General features: G+C 37.5%; 2 protein-coding genes and 4 non-coding genes across 7 annotated transcripts; all 6 read left to right on the top strand.

The window, feature by feature from the left end:
• Positions 1 to 1,469: 1,469 nt before the first annotated feature.
• rps7 (ribosomal protein S7) lies at positions 1,470 to 6,539 on the top strand. The gene is made up of 7 exons (XM_006626379.3): positions 1,470 to 1,501; positions 2,175 to 2,252; positions 2,398 to 2,469; positions 3,048 to 3,191; positions 4,670 to 4,734; positions 5,792 to 5,942; positions 6,428 to 6,539. The coding sequence occupies exons 2-7, from the start codon at positions 2,178 to 2,180 to the stop codon at positions 6,503 to 6,505; spliced, it is 585 nt and encodes a 194-aa protein (XP_006626442.1). The 5' UTR covers positions 1,470 to 1,501; positions 2,175 to 2,177; the 3' UTR covers positions 6,506 to 6,539.
• On the top strand, positions 2,688 to 2,910 carry LOC138226713 (small nucleolar RNA SNORA73 family). Its single transcript, XR_011184659.1, has one exon. It is a non-coding gene; the product is annotated as a small nucleolar RNA SNORA73 family (small nucleolar RNA).
• On the top strand, positions 4,222 to 4,444 carry LOC138226746 (small nucleolar RNA SNORA73 family). Its single transcript, XR_011184677.1, has one exon. It is a non-coding gene; the product is annotated as a small nucleolar RNA SNORA73 family (small nucleolar RNA).
• Positions 4,926 to 5,148, top strand: LOC138226724 (small nucleolar RNA SNORA73 family). Its single transcript, XR_011184662.1, has one exon. It is a non-coding gene; the product is annotated as a small nucleolar RNA SNORA73 family (small nucleolar RNA).
• On the top strand, positions 5,999 to 6,221 carry LOC138226735 (small nucleolar RNA SNORA73 family). The gene has a single exon (XR_011184673.1). It is a non-coding gene; the product is annotated as a small nucleolar RNA SNORA73 family (small nucleolar RNA).
• A 93-nt stretch (positions 6,540 to 6,632) lies between the features above and the next one.
• colec11 (collectin sub-family member 11) lies at positions 6,633 to 18,437 on the top strand. Of its 2 annotated transcripts, none has more exons than XM_015357686.2 (7): positions 6,633 to 9,996; positions 11,492 to 11,647; positions 12,334 to 12,405; positions 15,095 to 15,166; positions 15,456 to 15,509; positions 15,879 to 15,974; positions 16,710 to 18,437. In XM_015357686.2, the coding sequence occupies exons 2-7, from the start codon at positions 11,518 to 11,520 to the stop codon at positions 17,117 to 17,119; spliced, it is 834 nt and encodes a 277-aa protein (XP_015213172.1). In that variant the 5' UTR covers positions 6,633 to 9,996; positions 11,492 to 11,517; the 3' UTR covers positions 17,120 to 18,437. The 2 variants fall into 2 exon arrangements, with proteins under 2 accessions (XP_015213172.1, XP_006626441.1); XM_006626378.3 differs by having other exon boundaries at positions 9,328 to 9,996; positions 16,728 to 18,437.
• Positions 18,438 to 18,864: the final 427 nt, after the last annotated feature.

Here is an 18,864-nt window from a genome sequence, read left to right as displayed (position 1 = left end):
TTGCTTATAAAACTACTATGACATCTTTGTGGAGGGACTGAGACCAGCATCCAAGCACCTCTCATTGTCCTATACTGCAGAAAACAGAGCAGCCTACTGAACATCTTTCCAAAACGCCTTTGCCCCTTCACATCTAATCTCCCCTTCCTTGCTTGTACAGTAATTACACAATATTACAAACAATGTGTTTTTTGATGACAGTTAGCCAACTCATGATCACTAAGAAAGGTTCCTTTTTCTTTAAAAAACCCCAATATTTGGTAAGGACAATTGACCAGGTAAAAATATATCACCCCTCTGCTTTGGAGAAGAGGTAAAATTCTGAAATGTCAGAATTATTGTAATTATTAAGAAGGCTCCTCAGCCAAAAGTTGTCTCTTTTCTTTTCGGCATGGAATAAACTTTTACCTGTTCCTAATTATTATTTATCATATAATATTAATACATTATTTTATTAATGATTTGACTTATCTGAAGAGACATATACAGTAGCACATTTGCCTTTTAATACAACTGGTAAGTTTACTGGCACAATTTGAGGTATGCAGCATTTACAAGCACACAAACAGCAGTACTACTCCTAAATATAAGCATGTCACTGTCCAGTTTTAACCGTCTGGTAAAAAATAATTTTGAAAAGCAAGAGATTTCCAAGACTGCAGGAAAGGGACTTGATTTGATGACTGACTTTATGACTATGTTTTTCAAGACATTACATGCTCAAGTATCTAATTAAAACTGAATTTATTGATGTATTATGTGTTTTAATACTTTATGAAACCAATGAATACCTGGAACATCTCCAACTATAAGGGTGTTATGTCGTAGGAAGAAGGTACACTTTACATTTCATTTTTTTAATAATAAAATAATAAAATGTGAATAGAATAAATTATTGCGTATTTCGGATTTTTTTGTGAAGTACGGATAACCAACACAGCGTGGGCGTTGTTTCTTTCATTTAATAGCACCTGTTTCACGTAATCATTGGGGTTTATATTAACAATAATAACACATTTTAGCTTCGGTACGTTTCAAATAGAGTGTTCTAATTCCTACTCCTACAGATTGTCTGTGTAGTAGTCAAATGTTCATAAATCAAGTTAAGGCTGAGAATAAGTTTCCCCCTCCACAGAGTCCCCTTAACTGTTAAAAAATATAAAGAACGTTTTACTCCAATGAATAAAAGCTACACACAGCACGAACACAACATTCTCGAAACGTATAATGAGAATCCAGGAATAATTAAAGAGGCAACCTCTTCAACAGAAAGTGCTGGCAGAATTATTTTTATTCTGAATTGTTCACCTGATTACAGTACACTAAGATCTCAAATTAAACCAAAATATACATATAAGCCGACCCCGGTTGCAGCTTGCACTTTGACCCGGTGAGTCGCACAGTACTTTCGAATGACTGTTTTCCCACAATCCTTCAGTCGCCGCGCTTTTACCCGTCTCTCGCGAGAGTTCGCTCTCTTCCTAGGCCGTCACTGACTGAGGTAGGTTGCTGGTAGTGTAACAGAGATTATGCTTTCAAACAAAAAGTAATTAAAATACGCACTAAAGAGTGTGTTTTGGTTTTTGATTTAATAAAGAATGAAGGGATGCTTTAGATTCTTGTCTCTTTGTTTGTGGATGGCTGTTCAGTGAAGGTAAAAGGAGAGGGTTGTATCTGGCGGTGTGTTGGAAGGATACGGACAGCCATAATCGTTCGGGCCCCAAGTGTGTTAGTCTAAAGCGTTCAAATTCAATGCAAGAATTTCACACAAAGACCTGTTAAAGAATATAGATTAACTTTCCCTATGGATGGTATATCTGTCGGTTTACCTAGGAGCAGTCCCATTTAAACTTAACAGTTTTTGTTGTAACTATTTGTTGCAGTACTGATACTTCTAACCGGTTTCGTTTAAGACGTATTTGAGCTATGCGTGTATGTTTGTTTTACTACTATAAATGGTCGATACTGTCTTTTAGCATTAAAAGAGCATACACATATAGGCGTGTTTTTGGCGTTAAGCAGAAAAAAGCGTCCATCTGATTATTGGATTGATATGTGTACCACTTCTTTAGTTCATTTCAGTCTTAGAAGCCTGAAGAAAATGTCTTTCAATTTCTGATTAGAATATTTTCCTCCTCACTAATGTATAGTCTTTTTTTGTTCCACTTTGATAGGCCATGTTCAGTACCAGCGCTAAAATCGTGAAGCCCAATGGCGAAAAGCCCGACGAGTTCGAGTCGGGCATTTCCCAGGTATGAATTGTATCAAAGCCTTTGACCAACTTGTGAATTTCAAGTTCTGGTTATAATTGCCATTTCGTCCGTTGTGTGGTATAGGGTCATTTTTATCTTGAGTTCGTTGTATAAACATCCGAGGTTTTACCTTTGCGTATTTCAGGCTCTTCTGGAGTTGGAGATGAATTCTGACTTGAAGGCTCAGCTGAGAGAGCTTAATATCACTGCTGCTAAGGTTTGTGAGCCAGTGTGACTTCTGAGATGCTCTGGTGTAAAACATTCGGGTTTTTTTGGGTGGTGGGGGTTTGGATAAAACAAATTTGTACCAAGTAGGCTGCAAAAGAACAGGTGAAGGTTTATTCTTAAACGTTCACCAGGACAATCATTTTTTTTGTTTAATATTACTTATTGCTTTCATTGAGCTTTTCAAAACATTTGATGTTGTACTTAACCCCAACGTGGACATCCTGTGAGGTTGCTCTCACATGGCTCTGTTCGTGTGGCGTATGGGAGCGTAGCACTTCACAGTGCTTTGACGTACAGTCCCGTTCCACGACGTTGGAGAGCAAGCTTGTCCCCGGCCTTTTGGCTGGTGAGGACAGCGTCCTGTATATTCCTACATCTTCCCAGAGTCCTTGGGCAGTTACTGGGGAGAAAAACCATGCAGTGCACAACTTCTGCTAATCAAGTGGAAGATCAAGTCTTTACACTAGTGATTATTTCTACATCTGTCTTATGTATTTAGTCTGTGGTAGGTTTCTGTCCTGAAGTAGTTATTTTTATTAGAATGAGGTATTCTATTTATGTTTTAAGGAAATTGAAGTTGGTGGTGGCAGGAAAGCTATCATCATCTTTGTGCCAGTGCCTCAGCTGAAATCTTTCCAGAAGATCCAGGTTCGGCTTGTACGAGAGCTGGAGAAGAAATTCAGTGGGAAACACGTAGTCTTCATTGCCCAGGTATGTTTGGCCTTGGGCCATCTTCTAATTATGGCCAGGTACTTTTGCTGTCTTACCTGAAGCTCTATATCTTGGTTTAACAAAAGTTTAACTTTCCCTTTGGTTTGCACATTATTAAACCATGTTCATAAAACTTTGCTTTCTGGATTTCAACCATGAAATAAGAATGTAATGTGCTGCCTATCTTATTTCCCCTTGGTTTTGATCCCTGCTGGAATTTAATAAGGTGGAACTACAAATGAAGTGGAATTATTGTTCCGATCATATTGGGAGACTTTTCCAAATGTGAGCTTGGAGTCACTAGTTAGATGTACTTCAGAGGCTTTCCTTCTTTAACATGGACGGATGCTCCTTTTACGTGTAAATTTAGAAAGCTACATGGTTTTACTAATTGCATTTACGTAGCGCTTTTCATCCCAAAGGATCCCAGAGCGCTTTACATATAAGAGGGGACCCACTTCATCCACCTGTGAAGTGCAGCACCCACCTGGGTGACGTGCGGCAGTCATTATGTGCAAGAGCCCCACTACACAGCAGATCAGGTAGTGAAGTGAGCAGTTGTCACTACTTGAATTAAGGAGGGGCATGAGGTAGGCCACATTGGCATTTAGCCATGGCACTGGTTTAATATGTCTACTCTTCTGACATAGTGCCATGGGATCTTTAAGAACCGTATAGTCCCGGACTTGGTTAAATGTTTCATCTGAAGGACGATGCCTCCTATAGCAGTATTCCCAGTCACTATGCTGGGGTGTTAATTTGGACATTCTGATCACAAGGGAAGCATACTTCCTGCTAGTTAAACTTAAACAGCATTTCAGTTTTCCTTGTAGGTCTCCCATCTCAATACTGACTAGGCCAAGTCTTGTTTAGCTTCTGAGATCTGATAAGATCAGATTTGAAGGTGGTACTGCTGTGATTAACATAGACAATGATGTTGTATACAAGCCATGTCTTTCAGCTTTGGTGCTTATGCTTTTATGCTGATTTAATTTGAATCTTCAGTCTATTGATCCAGAATTGCTAAACCCCAACGTGGACATCCTGTGAGGTTGCTCTCATATGGCTCTGTTCGTGTGGCGTGTGGGAGCGTAGCACTTCACAGTGCCGTGACGTACAGTCCCGTTCCACGACGTTGGAGAGCAAGTTTGTCCCCGGCCTTCTGGCTGGTGAGGACAGCGTCCTGTATATTCCTATGCCTTCCCAGAGTCCTTGGGCAGTTACTGGGGAGGAAAACCATGCAGTGCACATTATTTTGCCTTAATTATAGCCTGAGATTGTGAATTTGAATGTACTGCTCTGATCCGAAAGATCTTAGATTTTATTCATATCAGACGAAAAGGGTATGCTAATATGGTTATATGTATACTGGTAGGTTTTGATTGGTTGTCTTTTCTCTGTTGGTGGTTTTACTGCTATATTACTACAGTAAAATCCCAGCAGGCTGTCTTACAGCATGTTGAATGTTTTCTTAACAGAGGAGAATTCTGCCCAAACCAACAAGAAAAAGCCGCACAAAGAACAAGCAGAAGCGTCCCAGGAGGTATGTTCAAAAGCGTAAATATTTAATAAAGTACATACTCTTGAACCTGATTATTAACTTGTTACTTTTATGTGGGGAAATAATTCTAAATAGGCAAAAATACTTGTCGATCACTGAATATTTGTATTTACCTCAATGGTGTATTAGTAAAAACTGAGAACCTTTAATTCATGTTAGGCATACTTTCACACCCAACGTGGACATCCTGTGAGGTTGCTCTCACATGGCTCTGTTCGTGTGGCGTATGGGAGCGTAGCACTTCACAGTGCCATGATGTACAGTCCCATTCCACGACGTTGGAGAGCAAGCTTGTCCCCGGCCTTCTGGCTGGTGAGGACAGCGTACTGTATATTCCTATGCCTTCCCAGAGTCCTTGGGCAATTACTGGGGAGGAAAACCATGCAGTGCACAACGTTTTGTATAAAATATTAAAATTTGACAGTTGATGTTAAAATCGGAGTGCTAAATCTAGCCATTTTCAGATTTGTACAGTAACACTTGAATTTGTAGCTAATTATAAGACTATAGGAGCATTAGAATAATTTTCAACTTGCATTTTTAAAGTAATAAAATACTGTAAAAATCCATCTGATTGCACTTGTTTAGTCATAGCTTCATGTCTTCTAGAAATTTGAAGTTAGTGTTGATAGGTTGGTATACTTCAGAATCTTTTCTAAAGGTGGAAACTATAGACATTTATAATCAAAGTTCTCAAGAATTTCAAATGTTATTCAATAATGTAGACTAATTGTACGTTATATGGTTTGCAGTAATCAGCTTTAAACAAATTTTAGTGTATGGTGAAAAACATGACACCTGAGATTTTTACCATTTCATTATCTCCCTGTCAGTTTTTAAACTTTATACTTTGTGCTGCCACCAAATGTTTTTAAAGTTCTGATAAGATTTAGAAACTCAAAGGATGCTGTTGTATTATGCTGGTACTCACCATAAGACATGACTGAGGTGAATTAATCGAGCTTATATATTCTCATTGTATACAATCGTTAAAGTCATATACAATGTGATATACAACAGTTCCATTGATCTGTTTCAGCCGTACACTGACTGCAGTGCATGATGCCATCCTTGAAGACCTGGTCTTTCCAAGTGAAATTGTTGGCAAGAGGATCCGTGTGAAACTGGACAGCAGCCGACTCATTAAGGTTCACCTTGACAAGGCCCAGCAAAACAATGTTGAACACAAAGTAAGTTAGTCTCAAGAACTCTTAATTATGTTTGACCCACCTCCCCCCCACCCTCTACAACGTGGACATCCTGTGAGGTTGCTCTCACATGGCTCTGTTCGTGTGGCGTATGGGAGCGTAGCACCTCGCAGTGCCATGACGTACAGTCCCGTTCCACGACGTTGGAGAGCAAGCTTGTCCCCGGCCTTCTGGCTGGTGAGGACAGCGTCCTGTATATTCCTACATCTTCCCAGAGTCCTTGGGCAGTTACTGGGGAGAAAAACCATGCAGTGCACATTTTAACTCTGGTATTCTTAAGTTAAGTTTTTAAGCTTTCATTAATGACAATATATACTGAAACCCTTAAAACTATATATGCATTTTGTTGAGGGACAGATTAACTTTACTGCACATATTTAAATGTTTAATGTGATGTTAAAGTTTAATCATTTGAAAGGCTTTTAACTTACTAAAATGAGTGACAAGTTTTTTTTTTACCATTTTAGGTTGAGACCTTCTCTGGTGTCTACAAGAAGCTCACAGGCAAAGATGTTGTATTTGAGTTCCCAGAGTTCCAGCTGTAAAGTGATGACGACTAAATAAATTTATTGTCATGTTTTTCCTTATCTGGAGTGGTTTAATGGTACTTTAGAATTGGGATTTATTTTATTGTAAACTATAATAATAACTTTGTATATTTTGAACAATGGTCAATCATTGGTTGGTTACCGGGAGAAAAGCCATGCAGTGCTCAGTAATACCTTTAAATAGGTTTCAGTTTATTGAACCTATTGGTTCACAATTTTTTTAAAAACTTCTGCAGTTCAGGTGCAGTTAGCTGAAGATGGGCACTAAACCAGCATGGAACTTGGATTGTTTGATAGTGGGGAGTCTTCTGTAATTCCTTGAAGATAAAGAAATGCCTTTCAGCCTGCATGCAATTGTCCAAATGGGAGTCCTGCCACACAACTTAATCTTGCATAATAGTGCTGGTCAAACAAGAGGCCTAGTATCAGACGGCCGGAACAACTCGGCATAAGTTCTACAGGTGTCTTCCATGTCTAGCCAATGTAAATTTTAAGGAGCAGCTTAAAGAAATTTGTAAGTGAGAAATGTGGAAGCTTTGGGAATCAACTGTACTTTGTTTTTCCTTCTGGCTTTTTCTCCAGTGAAATATAATCCTATTAATGGTGTGCAGTGTTAAGTGGGGCTTGATAACTTAGTTTTTATATGTGTACTACTGCACCTTGGAAGCAAAGCATATAAAACTTTTCAGGTGGGTAGCTGCATCAGCATACGTAGGCTGCAAAGGAACAAGTAGTAGAGAAGAAAGAAAACGCAAGGTTTCAGCTGTGGAGCCTTCTTTGGGATGACAACCGAAGAAGGCTCCACAGCTGAAACCTTGCGCTTCTCTTTTTATCATGGAATAAACCTATTCATATAAAGCTTTACATATTCTTTCACTTTGAAAGCATGTGGGGAAAAAGTGGAATTCAGTTAACTGGCAGCACAATGTACTGTTAAATATTCTTATGCATAAGGTCTAAGTAGCCTTTATTTTTCCTAGTTTCTGGTCTGACTGGCAGTGTGTTGGAAACATAACCCACAGTTAGGATGTAATAAAGCATAATTCCAGTTTAGGTTTGGGCACCTCCAGTTCCTGAGAGTCCTAGAGATAGTATAAGTGCTTTCTGATTTAATACAATGCTTGGACTTAAAAAGGAAAGAACCTGGGTGCCAGAGTGGAGGTGTCTGGCTTTGTTCAGCCTTGGCCAGGCTACAGGCGCGGACAGTGTAAATCTCGAGCAAACAAGATGAACCTAGATTGTTTTTAAAGGGTAAATCAAATGTATCAATGATCACTTTTTTCAATGATCAGCCTAATTTCTACTGTTGTAGACTAAGTGCACAAGGAAATACATTCTTGTTTAACAAAACATGTTTCTAGTGACAAGGTCATTTTTTTTTCTCTACCCATGATGGTACAATGAGAGTTGGCCATCTAAACTGTTAATGGTACAGAAAATTAGTTTTTAACAGTGCTTCAAATATATACATTCAATGAAATCTCATGCAATACAGAATACAGGCAATGTTCTTTTAATAACTGATGAATTGTCAATTGTCCCCCAAAAGTTCCTACAGAAATACTTTAAAAACTGCGTTATTGCCTTTTGGTGTGGTTGGGTTCCCACCTGTTTGAATGACAGCCTGGATATGTATCTTTTGGAGTTCCCACATGCTGGGCTGTTCTTTCTAAGTATATGCCCTCACTACATCACAATGGATGGGGAAAGTGCCCTGAAGACCTCATCACATAGCGGGAGTGTATGACAAGTCTAGTAGTATCAAATGTTAGAAATCACTTCATATTATGTTTTACAGGTGCGAAGTAATAACTTAAGTCAAATAAAGATTAAAAAACTTACCTCTGCAGATGTGCATCCTAACTTATCTCCCGACAGTCGTATCTCCCACTCAGGAGGAATAGATTACAGTTCTAAATGACGGTAGAAAATAAAGGAGAAGAAAGAGGTAAGTTGTGTTAATACAGATCCCTAGTTCTCTGTAGAATGGGAAACCCAGAAAAAAGAACTGCATTTTGTGATTGGTGGATTGTCAAAGAGACAGATGCTCTACCAATTCTTTTTGCCAATCATTGTGATTTTATCTAGGTGGGTATACCCTAAGATATTTTTCTAATGAGAGAACGTTTTATGCCCTAAAATTTCCAGTTTCCATTTTTTTTGATCTAGAGAGATGCTCTACCAATTCTTTTTGCCAATTATTGTGATTTTTTTCTATAGGGGCCTACCCCTTCTTGTGAGAGAACATTTTACTCCCTAAAATGTGCCATTTCCAATTTTTTTTGTTCGATTAAACTCGGGGATGACTAAAATGGTTTGGTGTTGCCTGGAAACAGGTCTAAGCTTGGGATCTGAAGATACCCAATGTCTACAGTGTACATTCACTTTTTATGTATAATTCTCGGTTTTCATATTAATCCACCAATGACTCTTTGTGTATTAGCGTTGCCATCTTGTAGTCTCCTCACTACAAGGTGCCCAAACCTAAACTGGAATTATGCTTTATTACATTCTAACTGTGGGTTATGTTTCCAACACACTGCCAGTCACACCTCAAGCAACCCTCTGCCTTTTTTAAGTACTGGAATGGGAGACATCTAAGGCATTGTGATTGCTGTTTATTGTTTCAACTGTGCCCATAATCACCAGTGCTAAGTGTTGCATGTAACCGCTTACGGGTATCTGCTTATTGATTTTTTTGTATTCTGTGGTTTGTTTAAAAAAAAGAAATCCAACAACTTCAGCACACAGTGCTTGGCATGTTGTCCTCACCAATTAAGAATTAATTTCAGGCTAAATAGGTAATCGAATTATTGATCAATTTATGAACTGACAGGTGGGAATGACAATGTTACTAGACAACTCCCACCATGCTTTTTATTGTTGAATAAGTACATTTCAGCTTACGCACCTGAATGAAGACCGCCTTGAAATTCCACTATTTAACACAAGGTAATTGTCAAATAGAAATTTCACTCAGCTTTAAGAGCTGAATGCAAGTTACATAAAATGTGTTAAATCAAAAACTGATGGAAAAATGGTTTCATCAGGGAATTCCATTTCCAGTAGAGATTTTCTCCAATAAAACCAGGAAAGTGTGATAAAAGTAAAAAAAAAATATACAGTGAAATGATTTAAAGTTATTCCTCATTCATAAATTAAGTCAGAGAAAAGGATGGTTCTATATTTTTAGGTTGTGCTTTCTAATAAAGAAAAACATTGTCTGCTTATAAGATTAATGTAACAAACTTTCCCATGCAATTATCTCTGACCAAGACAGCTGACATTTCTCAGTGAGGAAATGTTTACTGATAATGTTGAGAACTGTTCTCTTAGATTTCTGTGTTGCTGAAAAGGAAGACTTCATCCCCTTGGCAAACTGAAAGCTGTCAGGCTTCTGTAAACAGGGCTATGAGTTTCAGTTGTGCATTGCCTCAGCAGGCAGAGGATACTTGTTGCTGTTGTGAGAATCTAACGCATTTTTAAAGGTAGGTGACCATTCATGAAATAATGGATTGGACTGCCTTGCCACACATTAATATTAAGGAAATGTCTTTGTGCCAATGCATGATTCCAGAGTGTTCAGATATTCACAGGATTTTTTGTAGCTTTCATTAGCAGTTTGCCTACTTTCTTTGTCTCCTTTATGTATTTCATGTAGAAACCCATTCTTAGGCAACAAAACATTAGCTGAATAATGTTTCATCACAAGCCCATTTTTATTTTATTATTTTTTAAGAGAGGCTGACTGGTTAATCTATGAAGTAAAATGACAGTCCAAGTGGTTTGGTTGTGTTTATTTTTTTTGACCATCTTCTTGTCAGTCGAGAACCAAAAATAAACTTCTTTGTAAAAGTCGAATAATGTTTAAGAGCCTTAACGTGTTGGCTTTGATAAATCACATGATTATGATTGAATTAAAGCGTTTCTCCCTTTCTAGTGTTATAATTGAAGCTAACTAATGCTTTCTGTCCAACAATATGCATATAAATATATTGATTGATCATGTTTTCTAATGCCATACTGTAATAGTCATAATATGCTGAGACAGTGGTCAATGCTTTTACATTAACAGATATGTAATGTGTTTAATTGTTTACATTTATTTGAACATTTTCGTATAAAAAGGTTGTGCAAACAAATGATAACTTAGACTGTCTTTTTACATATGCTTTCTGGATAATTAAGATTATCCTATTAGTACTACTGTTATTTTGAGTCAATGCTAGGGCTGTCGAACATGAAATGAACACGGCAATAAGTGTACCGTACCATCTCTATGTAACTTGTAGAAAGATGTTTGCATTTTAATAAGATTCTATCACTGTAAAAAGTGATAATTGATTAGGAGCCTCTTTGTGGCTGGAAGTATTGTTGTGGTGTTCCAAGCCTACCTGTTTACAGTGACATTGGCTGAATTATGCTTCTCATGGATTTATTGCTATCATTAATCTTGACATGGCTTGTACAGCTGTTCGGCACGTTATTCATCACCTTGAGGTCACCCTGGAAGCAGCCAGTAGACACAATATATCATTGCTTGCCTCCATGGAACAGAAGTGGAACTAGCTAAAATGGTATCAAAAGTTACCCCAGAGTATGTATATTCTGTAAAGTCCAGTCTACTTCATTCTCCAAAAATAAAAATGACTACTGATTTTGTGATTGTGAATTGGTCCAAAATTTTAAGATTTATGGTAGGGATTGAATAGGTTACAGTATCTTGAATATAAAATGTTCTTCAATATTGTAAAATACTGACTAGTAGAAATTGTGTACAACAGGGTTTTGAGATGCTACCCTAGTAATTTTTTATTATGTGGTGAGCATTTCATGTTGGCTTGCACTCCATTGCACAAGCGTACATGAAGTTGCCTGATAAGATTTTAAATGGATGCCCGATTTTTCTGTGATTACATGAAGAGTTAAAGCAGCAGTTCATGACTTATGACGATACCTGAATGTGTTGGTTCTTCAACCCAGGAGTCAGTGGCCTCTAAGCCTTCGTTATGAGAGGAGATCTGTTTTTACTGGATGGCCTCATTAGCCTGCTGTGGCTGTCTTTACTGAGGTCTGCTCATTCTCAACACATCGCTGAAGAACCCTGCTCTTTACAGATCCTCATTCCAGGGCTGAAAGGTATTGATTAAATATATCCAGCATTGACAAGGAGCATAAGCACTGTTATCCCAGAGTGGGGCATAAGTGTTTACCACAAGGCATTGATAGACATTTGGCCTGCATCATTGTTTAGTATATGTTCTTCTAAAAATGTATTTCATGAAAAAGATGAAGATTTATTTATAATCACATTTATTGTAAGATATCAACTTGCCTTTATCCTGTGTCTTCCTGAAAAAACAAATTAATTACCCAACAGCAAGAGTGTATTAATAATGTGCATTAAACACATTCAGAAACTTGACTAGAAGGCTAATTAGAGTATGGACTTAATTACTTGAAGCAGAGTGATGTCATCATCGTTTTGTCTTTTGATAAGTCGTTGAATTACACTGACAGCTGCTAATGGAAAAAAAATGTTGGTATGTGTAACTGAGTGAACAGTAGTGGCAGAGTAACCGATCACAAAGATTTGTTTTTAACTGTGCTTCAATGAGCATATTAGACTATTTTGCTACTTACAGTTACGTTAATGCACTTAAATGGATTTTGAAATACTGCACCAGAGCACAGCTCTAGTACCTACTTTCCCTCAACATTGGAAACGGACTAGAAGTCGGAGAGATCTGTGAACTGTTTGTGTGTTTGTGTTGGAAGAATGTGAACCACATTCCTTTCACAGCCGTTGTTTATACCTGTGACAGGAGATGTGGGTGACAGGGGGGAGAAAGGAGCACCTGGAAGGCCAGGAAGAGCAGGACCCCCAGGAGAGGCTGGTACTACAATTTGTTTTATAATTTAAAAGACTAACCTTTCATCTTACCTGGCGGAAGCATACGTTTTTCTTTCCTTTGTTTTATTTAGTCCAAGACTAGATTCCTGATTTATTTGACTTTAGAATTATGTTTTCAACCATTCATATCTAAGAGCTCTGAGCCCAATGTAGTAGAGTAACAATGGTGAAAATCAGTGTTTACTACACCATACACCAGTGACATAGTGATGCTGTGCACTGAAAGAGCACAGCTGAGCATGGTTCAGATTTCTGATGGAGGAAGGTGACATTGAAATTGGTGTTTTTAATAACATAACACCTGAGACTGGTCTGTAATTGTGTGAAGTTTGACCTCCAGCACATCAAAGAAGCTTGTTAGGATTACCAGAACTGCTGAGTGTATACTCCATTGAACTGGGTCACAAAGCAGAGCAGGGCCCAGAGACCCATTGAGAAACTATCAGTGATGAATTGAGTTTTAGGCTGATGTTTACAACATTGGCAAAAGAAGGACATTGGGATACAAATATTGAACTCTCAAATGGCCTCCCAATATTTAGACAGGATCTAAAATATTTAAACTATTTTTTATTTTTAAGCCCCCAATCAAAGAAACACAAATGAGATGGTGTAGTTGGACAAACCCTGTTACTCTCTCTGCCTCTAAATTCTTCCCTCTCCTCCACAGCAACTTCCTCTGCTCTGTACCTGTTTTTATGTTCTTACTAATAAGTGTTATTGTGTCTCTTAAGTATTTCACAGATATATTAATCACTGCAATTTCCAAATGCATTTTCCTTGAACAATTTGTTGAGAACCTGAAGTGATTTAAGATTGCTCTTGATATTTTATAATGTTATCCGATCCTCCTGACAAAAGGAAATATAAATAGATTTTCGATTATTTACCCTTTTACTGGTTTTCAGGTGGCATAGTTCATATTTAGGTTCAGAGAGCTTCTGCCCCCAAGTACTATAAACACTTAGTAGAAATGTTTGTGGATGGATATATTGCTCAATTTAAGATGAGGTAATCAAATGCATTCCAGCATCACCATTTAATGGTATAATGGAAACCTTGAGATTGCATTAAAACTTTTAGCGCTGAACCATATAAGTCAATAAATTTAACACTGTTGCAGCTGTATCCTTCCCGAATACTCAATTAGAATGATCATGCCTTACTGCATACTGACACCTAGTGGAAAAGTTCTGTGTTCTACCCTTTATGTAACAGTTTTCAGATCATCCTACAGACATTCTACACATGCTGAGGCAAGGCATTAAATAAATTCAAATACAGTAGAGAAGGAATTTCTCATTAATCTCAATAACTGATAAAGAATAAATTATTGTCAGTCTTAGACAGACCTTAGATTTGTTTTACTTGAAACATAATTTTAGTTTTTGCACCATTTTCTCTCAATAACTATTCACTGTACTAGATGGGTGATTGCAGGACACCAAGAAGCATTTCATTTTAGATACTATTTTAAATTTGAATTACATTTTTATGAGATGGCTTTCCTCATGGTGACAATTGTTATTGGATTACTAGTAGTTTGCATTGTTAGGGTTTGGAGAAACCAGTTCTTCAGAATGTAAAAAATATATACTGATCATGAAAAGCAAAATCAGTCCATTTATTCATTTTTTTAGAAAAATATAATATATGCATAATTATCAAACATTCTTGTTGTCATTTTGACTAATTGATCATTCATGACCATGGGACTCTCGAGTGACTTTGAGGCATAAATACATTACTACCTCACTGGTGAGAATGTCAAACCTGGTGGAAATCAAACATGGAAAGGAGCTAATATGCCTTATTTATTAAGAGAACCATTCTTTAGCATATTTTTTTAAATAAAAACCCTGTTTCCTGCTGATTGGGGAGTTCACTGAACACCAATTTCTAACCAGTCAAACACACTGGGTCACTGACAGACCATGATCTGGGATACGACAGGTCACAACACTTCATCAAAGTCCATGGTACAAGTGTAATATTCTGGGCAGGAATAGTTAATCACTACAGACTTCCACTGGTAGTGATTGATGGCAACCTGGCTGCAGCATATTACACTGATAAATTTCTCTGACCTCACTTGCAGCCCATCCTGTGGGGACATCCTGGTGTGACAAAATTTAAACAGGACAATGCATGCCCTTGTGCTTTTTTTGTGAGATAAGATTGTGATAGTTATGGCATGCACGCCCTTCTTGCCAGAGAATACTCCACTGAAAGTTTATGTGATGATCTGGGGCAATGTGTGGCGTATGTGGCTCAGAGACCAGTGAGCCAGCACATGGTTATTCAAGCTGTCTGAGGAGAATGAGCCGAAATCCTTCAAGAGAGCCAGCTGGGGTTACAAGATGTACAGTTTATTGTGATTCTAACAGTAGCCACACACAACAAGCCTGTGACTTTCGTGGTAGTCACCCTGTTGATCAACCCCATTGTCTATGAATGTTAATTGTAGTGAATTTAAAAAACATTATGTCCGTTCAACATAATGACTCTACACTTATTACAAAGAAAGATTTTCTCATGTTGTTAGCTTTATAAATTTGTTGCAGTTATAAATTATACATTTCCTTTGCTTTTCAGTGTAGTTTATATACAGAAAACAAAAATACTGTGCTCATATTTTCCCCCAATAACCTGCAGAATTATTTTTTCGACAGGGAATCCGGGAGTCAAGGGACAAAAAGGTTTAATGGGCCGCCATGGGAAAATAGGTCCCATTGGCTCAAAAGGTAAATCGTTTTATGAAATAGTCAAATCAATGAAAATAATGATGTTTCAGACCGCCAAACTGTTCTAACCAGAAAATATAATCATTATCATTTAAATTAAAGGTAAACACTGAGCTTCTTTAACTTTGGGTTATTTATGATGTAAATAATCAAGAACAATATATTACAGGAACAAGCTCTGTCCAAATTACACGTCAGTGTTTCTAAGGAAGATGCCAAAGATTTAAGTGTAACGCAGTGAATAAAAATAGACATAAAAGTAACATAAAATGCAATGTATTTTCACCAGGTGAAAAGGGAGATATGGGAGATGGTGGACCACAGGGGCCTAACGGGGAACCAGGTATGTCTTATAAATATTCATTTAATTGCATTAACCATTAATAATGTTAACAATCTGGAATCTGAAACTGCATTCTAGTAAAAATGTTGAATACTTCTGTCCTGAAAGAGTCATACACATCTTTTTGGTATTCTGGAAGTGAGTCTCATTTCTCTGCACCATAAAACAGCAGTCCAGGGAATGTGTAGTTTGAGCTATTTACCAGCTGAGGCTCCCACTGAGATTTGCCAGATGACCAGAGTTTTGGATGTATAAGGGCTTCACTTGGGACAGATAAATTAATATTTCATTTCACAGACATCAGTGCCATGTCAACGTGTTGTTACCCATGTGGCCTTGAATGTTATTTTCTTTTTAATTGACTGACAGGTTTGCCCTGTGAGTGTGCCCCATTAAGGAAAATGATTGGTGAAATGGATATCCTTGTATCCCACTTAACAAACGAACTAAAATTCATAAAAAATGGTAAGTCTCCAAGTTTGACAGCAGCTATCTATAAACCAAAAAATAATAATACAAGGAAGAATTAACTGTTAAATAGCTGCATTAATGAGATTCTGAAATGGCAGACACCGATACAAAATGCAGATGAACTAAAAAAGCTCTTAAAAACATTAAGAATGGATTTACACATTATGATTAATGTTACTTGGTATTAAACTCAGGATCTAAACAGTTTAACATAAATTAAGATGCTGATCCCCACCATGAAATGAACTTAATATAGCACGTGGTAGGCTGAGGTAGAATTTGTAAAAGCAAAAAGACATTTTGAAATAATCAGAACTACTGTACCCGATCAATGCCAAAAGGCTATTGAGACAGACAGCTTCTAGCATTTCTTGTTTAGTCCTAGTTTTCTTAAGATGCAGAAAGAATAGTTTTTTTTCATTATTGGAAATCCAGCCTGTTTCTCACATACCGTAGATGCCCTCATTTACAGTGTTGTAAATTATTAAACTGTGAACTATCTCAATCTATGAGATGAGAGAAAGAAAACAGAAAGCCTCCAGTCAGATCTTCCTGCCAGGTTTCACAAAAACAGTAAAAGCTGGAGTGTTGGGGTTAGCATTGCTACTGTGTCTACTGTTTCTGCCATTGCCTCTCAAACAAAGTGCTTTTAAATGATATTTTCTGATGTGAAACACGAAAATAGAGTATTAAAGTTTGATTATAGAAATATAAGTGCTCACTTTCCAGCACTGCCCTCCCCCGCAGCTGTCACTGGTGTGAAAGAGACGGAAAATAAAATCTACATGTTGGTGAAGGAGGAGAAGCGCTACACAGAGGCTGAGGCTTACTGCCAGGGGAGGGGAGGACATCTAAGCATGCCTAAGGATGAGGCCTCCAATGGGGTCATTGCCTCTTACATCAGCCAGGCAGGTCTCAGCAGAGTCTTCATTGGGATCAATGACCTGGACAGGGAGGGCCACTTTGCCTATGTGGACAGATCGCCTATGACCACTTTTAACAAGTGGCGTGGCGGGGAGCCCAACAACGCATATGATGAAGAAGACTGTGCAGAAATGGTGGCCACAGGAGGCTGGAATGACGTGGCCTGCCACATCACCATGTATTTTGTTTGCGAGTTTGACAAGGACAGTGCATAATCTAACTAAATTGAGTAGCAGTATCTGCGTCGGTTTCTGTCATTCAAATGTTCAAATTTCAAAGACTTGCTACAGTACAGTTCTTCCTCAGTTTGGTAAAAGGACATGTGTACCAGTGTATTGTATGGACATGACATAAAGTGACACAAGGCATTTTGATTGGAAAGCCATATGTTTCTGATGTGCCTTAAGTGAACTTGTGAACAATACTGTATATCTGATAAACCCTCATTACTGGTTCATCAGAATCAAGCTGCCATGTTATTGGTAGTACAAGTATTATACATGTATAACATAGTTTCTTTTAATGATAGTAAAAGAAACTATCATTTGAGACCTGTGTTTGACACTTTTTGATTGAATTGAAAACTGAAGAGGAAAATTAACACTATTTATAATTCCTAGCTGAACAAATATTACTATTTTATTGCATCACTTCTTACATTCATCTTATTTACTTATTGGAGTACAGCTGTATTCTTCAGCACATTAAAACACTGAAAACTTTTTACTTTTTGTAAGGAGAGGCAGTTAGGTATAGGAACATCAGAATTTAATCTGCTTTAGCAATGATATCTTTTAAAATAACCATTTAACTGTTGCTCCCCCTAGCATATTTATATGAACATACAAATTCCAATGATTTTTAGTATGGAAATATCAAAAATGGTTTCAACATAGCTTTCTTAAAAGCTCCATCTTAGTTTTGGGGAATGTTACCTGAACACTTTCAGAGTTTTCTGAAAACTGCGTGGAGTTTATGATGAACGTTAGGGAGGAATGACAACAGGTGAGTTCAGTCAAATTCAGCTGTGGGTAATTTGCCACTATCATTTCCTCACCTAAAACATTTTAAATACTTAACAGTACATTCTCCTTCTCTCCATTGCACTCGTCTTTTTGAATCCCTCCCACAGCCCATCTCCACACCTTGGTCACTCGTACTCTGCATGGCAATCCCAGCCTCCCCATCCTCTGGCCTCGTCCTTGGCTGAACCAGTCAAGCGGGTTCAACCAAATTTTGACTAAAACACTCCAGAATCCTTTCAGTACCCTTCATTCTTATGTGTTGTTATTCCAAGTGAATATAATCGATGTTATGAAAACACGTTGTGGAAACGTATTTGCAGACTGTAGCGCACATTATTTTTGCATAATTGCCACCTTTATCATTTGTGCTTGATAAATTGTACGAGAAAATGTTGTGTAAGACCAGAAATAAAAAAAACGAAGTGTTAATGGGTTTTACATTATGTCTTCAAGTCCAGGGTTTGCTTTTCTACTTTTTATGAAAAAATAAAATCATGTTAGTGACTGACTTATTTGCATTGACCCATTTTGTCTAGTCAAAGTGTATTATTTACAGCAGGAGAAGCCTGTACACTTGGAATGTGTACCGAGCATGAGAGATCAAGTGGTGGGAAAAAAAGGATGAATTGCTGTACTTGGATTGGACAAAATTGCATACTGTGTAGGATAATAAATTGTTGAGTAAAGCAAAAAAAACAACAACTATGTATTCCTATGTAAGCATGCCTTGCTTTTCCCCAAAATCTTAAATCTATGTTGAGAGTCAAATGTATCAGAATTGTAATTGTATTTCAAAATCTTGTAGACTATTTAAATTTTCAGCTTATGTTCTGATTCATTTTTTCTAAATGTATTCCTAAACTTGATACACTCTCAGGTGTTACAACAAATAAATAATTTGAGTACAGGTGACATTGTTTGTCAAGGATTACCAA

Source organism: Lepisosteus oculatus, chromosome 2 (assembly GCF_040954835.1).
Source record: "Lepisosteus oculatus isolate fLepOcu1 chromosome 2, fLepOcu1.hap2, whole genome shotgun sequence".
Lineage (NCBI taxonomy): Eukaryota > Metazoa > Chordata > Actinopteri > Semionotiformes > Lepisosteidae > Lepisosteus > Lepisosteus oculatus.
Note: the sequence above shows the minus strand (reverse complement) of the source record. Positions and strands in the feature narration are given on the sequence as shown.

Excerpts from the sequence above, each read along its gene's own strand:
- rps7 (XM_006626379.3), top strand. The coding sequence starts at position 2,178 with ATGTTCAGTACCAGCGCTAAAATCGTGAAGCCCAATGGCGAAAAGCCC. Across the intron at positions 4,735-5,791 it reads AAGCAGAAGCGTCCCAGGAG|CCGTACACTGACTGCAGTGC; the intron begins GTATGTTCAAAA and ends GATCTGTTTCAG. Across the intron at positions 5,943-6,427 it reads AAAACAATGTTGAACACAAA|GTTGAGACCTTCTCTGGTGT; the intron begins GTAAGTTAGTCT and ends TTACCATTTTAG.
- colec11 (XM_015357686.2), top strand. The coding sequence starts at position 11,518 with ATGAGAGGAGATCTGTTTTTACTGGATGGCCTCATTAGCCTGCTGTGG. Across the intron at positions 12,406-15,094 it reads AGGACCCCCAGGAGAGGCTG|GGAATCCGGGAGTCAAGGGA; the intron begins GTACTACAATTT and ends TTTTTTCGACAG. Across the intron at positions 15,510-15,878 it reads GGGGCCTAACGGGGAACCAG|GTTTGCCCTGTGAGTGTGCC; the intron begins GTATGTCTTATA and ends ATTGACTGACAG.